Source organism: Antechinus flavipes, chromosome 3, assembly GCF_016432865.1.
Source record: "Antechinus flavipes isolate AdamAnt ecotype Samford, QLD, Australia chromosome 3, AdamAnt_v2, whole genome shotgun sequence".
NCBI lineage: Eukaryota > Metazoa > Chordata > Mammalia > Dasyuromorphia > Dasyuridae > Antechinus > Antechinus flavipes.
In genome coordinates this window covers 290,326,310-290,338,788 of record NC_067400.1, presented here as the reverse complement: position 1 = coordinate 290,338,788, position 12,479 = coordinate 290,326,310, and the positions used below count along the sequence as shown (strand labels likewise).

The 12,479-nt window shown below is 34.1% G+C and overlaps 1 protein-coding gene across 1 annotated transcript in view; it reads right to left on the bottom strand.

Moving 5' to 3' along the window:
• Positions 1-10,321, bottom strand: part of ADGRG7 (adhesion G protein-coupled receptor G7) — a 73,600-nt gene extending 63,279 nt beyond the window's left edge. The window contains exon 1 of the mRNA XM_051985197.1: positions 9,910-10,321. Coding sequence (XP_051841157.1) covers positions 9,910-10,024 — 115 coding nt within the window. The 5' untranslated portion in view covers positions 10,025-10,321. The remainder of the gene's footprint in view (positions 1-9,909) is intronic.
• Positions 10,322-12,479: the final 2,158 nt, after the last annotated feature.

The window sequence follows — 12,479 nt, the reverse complement described above, 5'->3', positions numbered from 1 at the left end:
CACAAACCCAAAGAAGAGAATGACTCCTAAATATTTACCATTTGTTGTAGTTCAATCATTTATTTACAACTTTTCATGACCCTATTTGGGGTTTTCTTGGTAAAGATATTAGAGGGAGTTGTCATTTTCTTCTCTATCTCATTTTACAGATGAAGAAACTGAGGGAAACATGGTTAAGTAACTTGCCCAAGATCTCAAGCTAGTAAATGTCTATTTGACATTTAAGAAGACTCATGATGTCTTCCCAAGACAGATGAGTCTTCCTAACTCCAGGTCCTGCACTCTATTCACTGAACCACCAAGTGTCCAAATATTTACCAACAAAGTCTCAAATGAAGACACAGCTAGGGCACAAGTTCAAGTAGAATTCCACAAAGTGCCAAGGCAAATGCTTTTTTAAAAGATAAAAAGGAAAAAAGCTTTTAATGAAATGAGCATTAGGGGAAATAATTAGAAACAAGGTAATAGTTAAGGAATAAAGAATTGGATGTAGAAGTAGTTGTTTGACACTTATTGTCAATCTCTGCCTGCCTACTAGCTCATTTCATACTAATTACAATATATTCAAGTCTCCACCCATCCTGAGAAAACCCTCACATAATCTTTCTATCCCAGCTAACTATCTTCCTTTATTTCTTGTTTTTTGTTTTTTGTTTTTTTGCTAAACTCCTTGAAAAGACTGTTTACAATAGGTGCCTTCACTTTCTCTCAACTCACTGTCTTCTTAGCCTTTTGCCTTCCTACTAAAATTACTCTCTCCTAAATTAACAATGATCTATTTGCTAAATCTAATGGCCTTTTCTCAATCCTCATTCTCCTTGATCTTTTAGCTTGCTTCCTTTGACACTTCTAATCATACTTTTTTGCCTGATACTTGCCTCTCTCTAGGTTTTCAAAACACTCTCCTAGTTCTCCTTTTACCTATCTGACTGCTCCTTCTCTGTTTTCTTTGCTGAATTTCCTCCAGATTACACTCTCTAACTATAGGCCTACTTTAGGGTTTTGTTTTGGGCCTTTTCTTCTTCCTCTATCCAACTTCATTTGATGATCTCATCAGCTTCTATTGATTTAATATCCCTGTGCTAATAATTCTCAACTCTCAATTTTTTATTTCTATCTTCCCCAACCTCTATGTTGCACCTCTAGTCTTCCATTTCCAAATCCCTTTTAGACATCTCAAATTGAATGTCCAATAGACATCTTAAACTCACTATGTCCAAAACAGTATTCATTATCTTTCCCTCTAAAGCCTTCCTTGTTTCTGTAGAAGGCAACACCATGCTCCTAGTTCTTAAGCTCACAATCTAGGAGTGATCTTGGACTCCTCACTCTCTTACTTTCTGTATCCAATCTTTTGCCAAGTCTATCACTTCACCTTTGTAACATCTCTCAAATATTCCCCCTTCTCTCCTCCAATAATATCACCGCCCTAATACAGGCTCTCACCACCTCATGTCTTGATTATTGCAATACTCTGGTGGTAGGTTTATCTTCCTTAAGTCTTTTCTCACTCCAATCTATCCTCTATCCAGCCATTAAAGTGGTTTTCCTAAAGCAAATTCTGACTGTTAACCTCCCTACTCAATGAACTCCAGTAGTTTTCTATTGAAGCCAAGTATTCTCTGGTATTCAAAACCCTTCATAGCCTAGTCCTTTCCTATCTTTTCAATCTTCTTAGATCTTAGTCCCCAATACATATTCTTTCATCTACTGATACTGGCCTACTAACTATATTACATGACCAAGATGATCCATCTCTTGGCTCCAGGAATTTTCTTGGTCTATCCTCCATTTCTCTGCTCTCTCTCTCTGCTCTGACAACTGAACTCTTTGGCTTTCTTTAAGTCTCAATTCCACTTTCTATAGGAAGCTTTCTCTAGCCTCTCCTAATTCCATTGCCTTTCCTCTGTTAATTATTTACTTATCCTGATACAGCTTGCCTTGTCAATATTCATTTATAGGCTTTTAAGTTGTAAAACCTATTAGGTTGTAAAATTCTTGGAAACAAGGACTATCTTTTGCTTCCTTTTATATCCCTAAAACTTAGCACAGTGCTTGGGATATAGCATATATTTAATAAATGTTTATCAGATTGATGAGTGTAAAACAACAAACTCCCTGAAAATTAGAATGTTTAAATAGAAAACAATAACTCCATGAGAATACAAGAAATATTGTTTAAGCCAAAAGATTGAAAAAAATCAAGGAAATGTCAGATAGCTCATGACAAAAACAATTGACCTAAAAAACCAAATTCAGGAGAGATTATTTAGAACTCATTGGATGATCTAAAAGCTATAAACAAATTTTTTAAAAGCCTAGACATATTTCAAGAAATAATTTTTAAAAATTGCTCTGATAAATAAAAATTACTAAGAATATTAAGGCCACATTCTAGAATTTCCAGGTCAAAACAAACAAATGAAACACTGCAAACAGCCACACACAAAAAAGCTTGCAACCAAAAATAACTTATCCAGCAAAACCGAATTCAATTCCATGGGAAAAAAATGGATTTTTAAAGAAATTGATGGCTTCCAGGCATTTCTGATAAAAAGATCACTATTGCATAGAAACTTTGCCTTACAAACACAGTAGTCAAGAAAAACAAAAAAAGATTCTATGATTCTGCTTATAATTTGAACATATCATGGTGTATTCATCTTACTGGGAATTTCCTCAGAATATATTACTGAACAGTCAGTCAACCGGCTTTAAGAAATTACTGAGAACTAAAACTTAGAAATTTATCACCCTCATAAATCTTGTCAGAGAACAATGGATGAGCAGCTTCATATAAACAAAATTAATCAGCATAATTTTATGGCTGCCAGCTACCCAGTTACTCAAGGCATTCCTAACCATCCCTCAGACTTTTTGAAGATATTTCACACATTTGTACTTTTTCTAAGCAAAATGGAAAGGTGTATTTAATAACCCAGAATACAGGGTGTTCAGGAATTAAGGCACATTTTTAAATTGGCACAGAATTACATATCATTTCACACCACCATGTTTTTGTATAATCTTTGTTCCATGCCTGGAATGTACTCTTGCCTCAAGAAACTCAAAGAAACACCTAGAGGAGTTTATGCAAGGCTTCACTTTAAGAGGATTTTCCCAATTTCCATAATTGTCAGTGACCCCCAGTCTCCCCAAGTTAGTTTGTACTATTTTGGTACCTCTACCACAATTATTTCATATTTTTTTAGTATACATTTTGTTATCTGCTTCAGTGCATGATTTTCCCTGACAAATATTGGTTTTTTTTATAAATGTTTGTTGGATAGATTGCTGTAAAGAAAGATGTAAAATATTCATTCCTTCTCTACATAGGTGTTATTTTTCAATAGAATAAAAATTCCTTGAGAACAAGGACTATTTTATTTTTATCTTTGTATCACTAGTACCTTGCATAATGTCTCACATAAGTAGATATATGTGTTTTATATACATATACATACATTGATGTATATGGGTATGTAACATATATAACATGTATAATTATTGTATATACTTTTATTGTTCAGTCATTTCACTCATGTCCAACTTTTCATGACCAGTCTGGTGTTTTCTTAGCAAAGATATTGGAATGGTTCACTATTTCTTTCTCCATCTCATTTAAAGATAAGGAAATTGAAGCAAACAGGGTTAAGTGATTTGGCCATGGTTACACACAACTAGTTAATATCTTAGCCCAGACTTAAACTCAAGATGAGGTAGGTAGACATATAGTAGGTACTTACTAGATGTTTTGCTTTGTTGAAAAAAAAAACAGCTCCTTGAGGATAGGTATTATATATTTTTTGCTTACATTTATATTCTAAGCTCATAACATAGTTCTTAGTACATGGTAAGTACTTAATAAATGCATGTTGCCTTGTTGACATTATGAGGTCATTTGAAAAAAATTCATCTTCCTTTCAATAAACCAGAGAATGCCAAAGGCTCATAGAATAACATAGTTCTTTTAAAAGAACACGATTTCCTAATAAGAAGATTAAAATGAGCTATCTTTGAAAATGTTTATTATTTTGTAGAGTTATGTAGCAACAGGCTGAGAACCCACCACTCTAAATACAGAGATGTCCATTGTCTGCTAATGGTGTTGAAGAATCATGATTTCTGTAGGCCAACCTGGAATGGTAAATACTAAAGAAACTAGGGTTAGATAATAGAACTCCTTGAGGGTTGGGACTGTTTTTACCTGTTATGGGAACAACCTGGCAGTGACTGCTGGGGATCTAATTCTGACCAGCAGAATAAATCGTTTTCATGCGATAGAATGATAACAATACAAAGAGACTAAGAGGCAGTTACATCCTCTGACTTCTCTCCTCTTCCCTCTTGCCTCCAATTTATTTCATTCCCAAATCACAAGCAACATCTGCACTAATTTGCAATTCCTTCAAGTGTGTTATGATTCACAGCTTTGGGGGCTTTCCAAAGAACCGACCTTTCCCTTCTTAGACATGGTCCTTAATATTTACCCTTCTTTGTATTTTCAACTTAGAACAATGTTTGATCCATTTTTTTTTGTTTTTTGTTTTTTAATTTTTATTTAATAATTACTTTATATTGACAGAATCCATGCCAGGGTAATTTTTTTTACATTATCCCTTGCACTCGTTTCTGTTCCGATTTTTCCCCTGCCTCCCTCCACCCCCTCCCCTAGATGGCAAGCAGTTTTATATATGTTAAATATGTTGCAGTATATCCTAGATACAATATATGTTTGCAGAACCGAACAGTTCTCTTGTTGCACAGGGAGAATTGGATTCAGAAGGTAAAAATAACCCGGGAAGAAAAACAAAAATGCAGATAGTTCACATTTGTTTCCCAGTGTTCTTTCTTTGGGTGTAGTTGCTTCTGTCCGTCATTTATCAATTGAAACTCAGTTAGGTCTCTTTGTCAAAGAAAGCCACTTCCATCAAAATATGTCCTCATACAATATCGTTGTCGAAGTGTATAATGATCTCCTGGTTCTGCTTATTTCACTTAGCATCAGATCATGTAAGTCTCGCCAGTCCTCTCTGTATTCATCCTGCTGGTCATTCCTTACAGAACAATAATATTCCATAACATTCATATACCACAATTTACCCAGCCATTCTCTTGGTCTATCCTCCATTTCTCTGCTCTCTCTCTCTGCTCTGACTACTGAACTCTTTGGCTTTCTTTAAGTCTCAATTCCACTTTCTATAGGAAGCTTTCTCTAGTCTCTCCTAATTCCATTGCCTTTCCTCTGTTAATTATTTACTTATCCTGATACAGCTTGCCTTGTCAATATTCATTTATAGGCTTTTAGGTTGTAAAACCTATTAGGTTGTAAAATTCTTGGAAACAAGGACTATCTTTTGCTTCCTCTTATATCCCTAAAACTTAGCACAGTGCTTGGGATATAGCATATATTTAATAAATGTTTATCAGATTGATGAGTGTAAAACAACAAACTCCCTGAAAATTAGAATGTTTAAATAGAAAACAATAACTCCATGAGAATACAAGAAATATTGTTTAAGCCAAAAGATTGAAAAAAATCAAGGAAATGTCAGATAGCTCATGACAAAAACAATTGACCTAAAAAACCAAATTCAGGAGAGATTATTTAGAACTCATTGGATGATCTAAAAGCTATAAACAAATTTTTTAAAAGCCTAGACATATTTCAAGAAATAATTTTTAAAAATTGCTCTGATAAATAAAAATTACTAAGAATATTAAGGCCACATTCTAGAACTTCCAGGTCAAAACAAACAAATGAAACACTGCAAACAGCCACACACAAAAAAGCTTGCAACCAAAAATAACTTATCCAGCAAAACCAAATTCAATTCCATGGGAAAAAAATGGATTTTTAAAGAAATTGATGGCTTCCAGGCATTTCTGATAAAAAGATCACTATTGCATAGAAACTTTGCCTTACAAACACAGTAGTCAAGAAAAACAAAAAAAGATTCTATGATTCTGCTTATAATTTGAACATGTCATGGTGTATTCATCTTACTGGGAATTTCCTCAGAATATATTACTGAACAGTCAGTCAACCGGCTTTAAGAAATTACTGAGAACTAAAACTTAGAAATTTATCACCCTCATAAATCTTGTCAGAGAACAATGGATGAGCAGCTTCATATAAACAAAATTAATCAGCATAATTTTATGGCTGCCAGCTACCCAGTTACTCAAGGCATTCCTAACCATCCCTTAGACTTTTTGAAGATATTTCACACATTTGTACTTTATCTAAGCAAAATGGAAAGGTGTATTTAATAATAATAAATTTTTCTCCTGCCTTTTATGGGAACTGTTACATATAAATATGATGCTAGAGAACATAAGAATAAATGGAGTTTTATTTAAGTATTATGGAAGCAATATATATATATATATACATATGTATTATAGAAGCAATCAAGGGTGACGCAAGAATGCCCATTATCACCACTATTATTCAATATTGTACTAGAAATGTTAGGTTTAGCAATAAGAAGAAAAAGAAATTGAAGAAATTAGAGTAGATAATGAGGGAAAAAAGCTATCACTGAAGATGATATGATGATATATTTAGATAATCCTAGAGAATCAACTAAAACTACTAGAAATAATTAACAACTTTAGTAAAGTTGCAGGATGTAAAATAAATCTACATAAATAATCAGCATTGTTGTATGTTAGCAACAAAGTCCAGAAGCAAGAATTAGAAAGAAAAATCCCATTTAAAATAGCTGTAAACAATATGAAATATTGGGAATCTGTGTAAAATGTATTTTGTAATTGTGTTCAGATAGTTCCTGGCTTTATTTTGGCAGGTAGATTTCCAAATGCTATATGAACTATATATAATTACAAAATACTTTTCACACAAAGTTAGATCTAAACAATTAGAAGAATATCAATTGCTCATGGGTAGGCCAAGCTATGTAACAAAAATGACAATTCTATCTAAATTAATATATTTATTTAGTGCCATGTCAATCAAACTGCCAAAAAATTACTTTTTAGAGCTAGAAAAAATAATAGCAAAATTCATCTGGAAAAATGAGGTCAAGAATATCAAGGGAAATAATGAAAAGAAAATGCAAAGAAAGGTGTACCAGACCTAAAATGATATTATAAAGTAGCAGTCATCAAAATTATTTAGGTATTGGCTAAGAAATAGAGTAGTGGATCAGTGGAATAGATTAGGTACATGACATAATGGTCAACAACAATAGTAATCTAATGTTTGATAAACCCAAAGGCTCCAGCTTCTATGATAAGAACTCACTAGTTGATAAAATTCTTGAGAAAATTGGAAAATTGAAAAATAGTATAGCAGAAACTAGGCACTGACCAACATCTAACACCAAGATAAAATTCAAAATAGGTTCATGATTTAGACATCAAGGGTGACCTTATAAGCAAATTAGGAAAACAATGGATAGTCTATTTGTCAGATCACCATTCTATCTGGAGAAGGGAAAAGGTTGTGGCCAAAGAAGAAGTAGAAATGCAAAATAATTTAAATTACATTAAAAAAGGGTTTGCACAAAGAAAACAGTGTAGCCAAGATTAGAAAGGGAAGTAGAAAGCTGGGAAGCAATTTTTATAGCTGGTGTTTCTGATAAAGGCTTCATTTCTAAAATATATATAAAATGGACTCATTTATAAGAATAAAAGTCATTCCCCAATTTGCTAGTCAAAGAATATGAACAATTTTCAGATGAAGAAATTAAAACCATTTCTAGTTGTATAAAAATGATCTAGATGATTATTAATTAGGTAAATGCAAATTAAGACAACTCTGAGGTACTACTTCATACACCTCAGATTGTCTAAGATGACAGGAAAAGATAGTAAAAATGTTGGAGCTGATGCAGGAAAACTGGGATACTTATGCATTGTTGGTGGAATTGTGAAATGATCCAACCAGTCTGGAGAGCAATTTTGAACTGTGCCCAAAGAGTTATAAAACTATGTATTCCTTTTGATCCAGTAATGTGTCTTCTGGGTCTCTATCCCAAGGAGATCATAAAAGAGAGAAAAGAAGCAATGTAAAAATATGTATGTAGCAGCCTTTTTTGTAGTGGCAAGGAACTGGAAATTGAGTGGATGCCCATCAGTTGGGGGATGGTTGAATAAGCTATGGTATATGAATGTAATGGAATATTATTGCTCTATGAGAAATGATGATTTCAGAAAGGCCTAGAGAGATTTATGAACTGATGCTGAGAGAAGCAAGCAGAACTAAGAACAACATTATACACAGTAACCACAAGATTATGTAATAATAAACTGTGATGGACTTGGCTCTTTTCAACAATATGATAATTCAAGGTAATTCCAACAGACTCTAGATGGAAAATGTCATTGGTATCCAGAGAGAGAACTTTAGAGACTGAATGTAGATCAAAACACTGTGTTTTCATCTTTTTGTTTGTTATTGATATTGGCTTGGGTATTTTTTTCTCTTTCTCATGTTTTTTTTTTTTCCCCCTTTTGATATGATTTTTCTTGAACAACTTGATGAATATGGAAATATGTTTAGAAGAATTGCACATGTTTAACCTATATTGGATTGCTTGCTGTCTTGGGGAAATAGGAACGGGAATTGAAAGAAAAAAATCTAGAACGCAAGGTTCTACAAGGATAAATGTTGAAAACTATCTCTGCAAGTATTTGGAAAAATAAAATAAAATACTATTAATAAAAGAAAAATATTCCCTAAATGCTTTCCAGAACAGGAAGAAAGATCTGATGTCTCCTCATGGGTTTAGGCTAGGAGATAAGAATTTAAATTCTGAACTCCAAAGGAAAATGTACATGGGGTCCCTCTTCCCACCGACTATTTGCTCCAAATGTCTTGCATCTCCAACCTGGGTTCCCTAAGCAGTGAAGGAGCTGAATAGATCATATAGATCAAACAGCTCCATACCCATTCTTTGGCAGGAGTGGAATATATGTTTAAAGGTTATTTAAAAGTTTAGATATAATTCCACCCAGGGAAGAATAAGGAAAAACTATAGGCCAAAGTAAAAAGGGAGGAAGGGAAGTTGCTTATACCATCCCCCAATACACATCCATAAAAAAGTGCAATTACAAACATAAAGAATAGATAGACAGAGCTAGACATGAAGGCAAAACATATTTGCTCAAATCCTGTCTCTGTTCAGTTACTAGCTATGTGTCTTGAACGAGTCACTAAATTTCTATAAGTTTCATTTTCTTCATTTATACAGTGGGGATAGCCTCTCTTCTGCCTATCTCATAAAGTTTTTGTTATTGGGTTTTTGCTGCATTTCTGTCCAACTTTCCAGGATCCCATTTTGGGGTTTTTCTTGGCAAACATACTAGAGGAGCTTGCCATTTCCTTTTCCAGCTTATTTTACAGATGAGGAAACTAAGGCAAACAAAGTTAAATGATTTGCCCAAGTTCACACAGCTAGTAAATGTCTGAGGCCTTATTTAGACTTAGATCCTCCCAACTTTAGGTCCCACACTCAATCCATTGAACACCTAGCTGCCCCATTTCATAAAGTAATGAGTTGTAATTTTCTTATGAACTTGAAATATTATACAAATGAAAGATACTGATTAAAAGCATATATTCCCTCCTCATCTTTTGTTGGATTCTTCCAAAATAATCATTTTTTAATAAAACGAAAGAGACCAAGAGTCACTTCTGACTTTTTGAATTTTCATTCAAACCATAAAAATCATAGTTTTAAAAGTAGAAGCAATCTTAAGGGGCATCTACTCCAATCTTCTAATTTTACATAGAAAAAGAGCTTCAGTGATTTGCCCAAAGTCACAAAATTTGTAAATGGCAAGCTTGTGGCAATAGGCCTTTCCCCAGAACATTTCTCCAAACTCCTTTTTGACTTAACTTACTCCTTTAAAGGTATAGCAAAATCGAAATAACATTACCTGTTTTCATGATGGTCACGAACACCCAAATGCACAGCCCAAGAAGAATTGTGGTTATGAACATACAAATCATTCCCACCAGTAGTCTAAGGTTGCAGGTCCGAGGAGAAGACATCTTGAAGTCAGAGAACCTGGGGTGTTTTTTTTTTTTTTCCAAAATACTATCTGATTCACTACTTACTTTTCCTCTTAAGCAGAGAGTTTAAACCTTGCAAATTCCTTTCTAAAATACAAAGACTAAAAGGTATAAGTAAGGGGTGAGCAAGCTTCCCTGGAATCCTCTTCAGTAGTATATTTATGCTGCCTCTTATAAACAATCTGGGATCCTCATTTTACCAATATCCTCAAGTTTAATCAGAATACAAGAGCTAAGAAGAACTGAACTGATTTCAGTTTCTCACACCCTAACTGAGAAAGGAATTATGGATATGAATAATGAAGTGATGGGCTTGGACTAGGCAAAGTGAGAACAGGGAGGGAACTTGGGGCCATAAATAAAGGGAGGGAACTACCAGGAGGCCAAAGGGGAAATTCAGAGTTTTAAAGAAAGTCTAAGAAGGAACTAGAAGGGAAAAAGGAAAAAGAAAAAAAAATCAGTATAAAGAATAAAAGACTAAACCAGTTCTGTCTTGCTTTCTGGTTTTTTAAGTAAGATGAATTTAACTCAGATAGACTGGGGAGTACAAAAGGTTATATACTTTTTTAGCATAAAAAGAAGGCAACTTATTAATAAAAATCTAACCATTATAATCTGTGTGTCAGAGTCCGATTTCTGATAGCCCAAATGGATTCAATAGGGAAGAACTCACTCTAATAATAATCTTTATGAATTGTGTTGACCCTACTCAGAGTTTCCCAGTCATAAAAATTTGACTTCTGTCATACAGTGCTTATTCCCCACCCTATTCACTCCCTAGTTTCTAATCCCAAAGAAAACAAACAGCATGGTTTTAATTAACCTGCATCCTGCATCCCATATCCCACATCCCCCACACCCCTCTAATGAGCTCTCTTTCCATTCTCCCCAAGTTGTTCTGTTATGGTCTAAGAAAAAAAATCTCAGAGTAAATAATTTTATGCAATTATCTGAATTAATGTCTGAGGATTTTAACATATATCTCTGTATTGTAAAATACCTGTTATTTCTAGAATGTAATAAGATTAATAGAACACTTTACATATTGCTTCACATAGTTTTGATCCTGGTATTAAATTTAAAGAATGATTAAGGTGTAACCTAACTTGTAGATAGGGCATTGAAAATGTGAAACTCTTTCTCATAAAGAGAGGTGAGGATATGTTATTTTTGAAGTCTCGAATCATCAAGATCAAATGTCTTTTTTAAAGGCAATAGTCTTTGAACAATGATCAATAAAGTGATAATGCAACTGAGTTCCCTGAAACAATCAGTTTCAATTATGCTTCATTCCCTGGGTTTTAAAAAAGTTCCTAGGCCAGTGGTCTCCAAACATGTTTAGATTTTGTATCCCATCAATTAAAATAAAATTTTAGGGCATAGTCCCAATGGGTACATATTTACTTATTTATTAATTACTTACATTACTACTATACTAATAATTATGGACATTATAAAACATAAAATTAAAAATTAAACTAAGGAGCAGATAAAGATGATGCAATATGTGATAGAGAGTTCAGCAGAAAACCACTAGAATTTATTGAGTAGGTAACATGTTCAGACCTGCACTTTAGGAAACACTTTGCCAGTTGTGTGAAGGATGGATTAGAGAAGAGGGAGATGCTAGGGATAGATAGGGGGACCAAATAGAAGTCTCTTGCAATAATCTGGGTCAAACAATGGTGGAAGTGGTGGCTCCTTAGTCAGAAGGTCACAAGAGGACAGGATAATAGACCTAGACATGGAAACAACCTTTTCATTTGATAGGCAGAGTTGCTATTCAAAAAGAGGTCTTCTGAGTTCTCCTTCATTTCATGATGACCTGTCTCTCATTATAGTGGGAGAAAAAGTGATGAATTTGTAGGAACAGGTCCTGGGTTAAGATTTTACTACTTGTATGATCTTGGGCAAGTCACAACTTCTCTGAACCTCAGTTTTCTTATCTATCAATAGAAGGGATAAACTAGGCATTTCTCAAGTCCTTTCAGCTCTAATTGTACAATCAAACTTTCCTTTTAGGAAAGTGTTTAGGACCTGATTCAATCACCACCTAATGGTTGAGGTTTAGTGGATTTGTAGACCTTTGTTCCTTTAATATCTAGTTGCCACTGACCTAAAGTCAGAGGGAAATAAGGAGAAATTGGAGGGATTATCAGGATGTTTGTTGTTGTTCAGTCATTTCAATTATGTTCAACTCTTTATATCCCACTCTGGGGTTTTCCTGGAGGGGTTTGCCATTTCTTCCTCCAATTTCATTTTACAGATAAGGAAACTGAGGCAAACAGGGTTAAGTGACTTAACCAGGGTCACATAGCTATCTGAGGCCAGATTAAATTTTTGAAAATGAATCTTTCTGCTCTAGGTCCAGCATTCTATCCACAGGGCCACCTAGCTATTTATGATATGGAGATAATTCAGCTGTAGCCAGAGA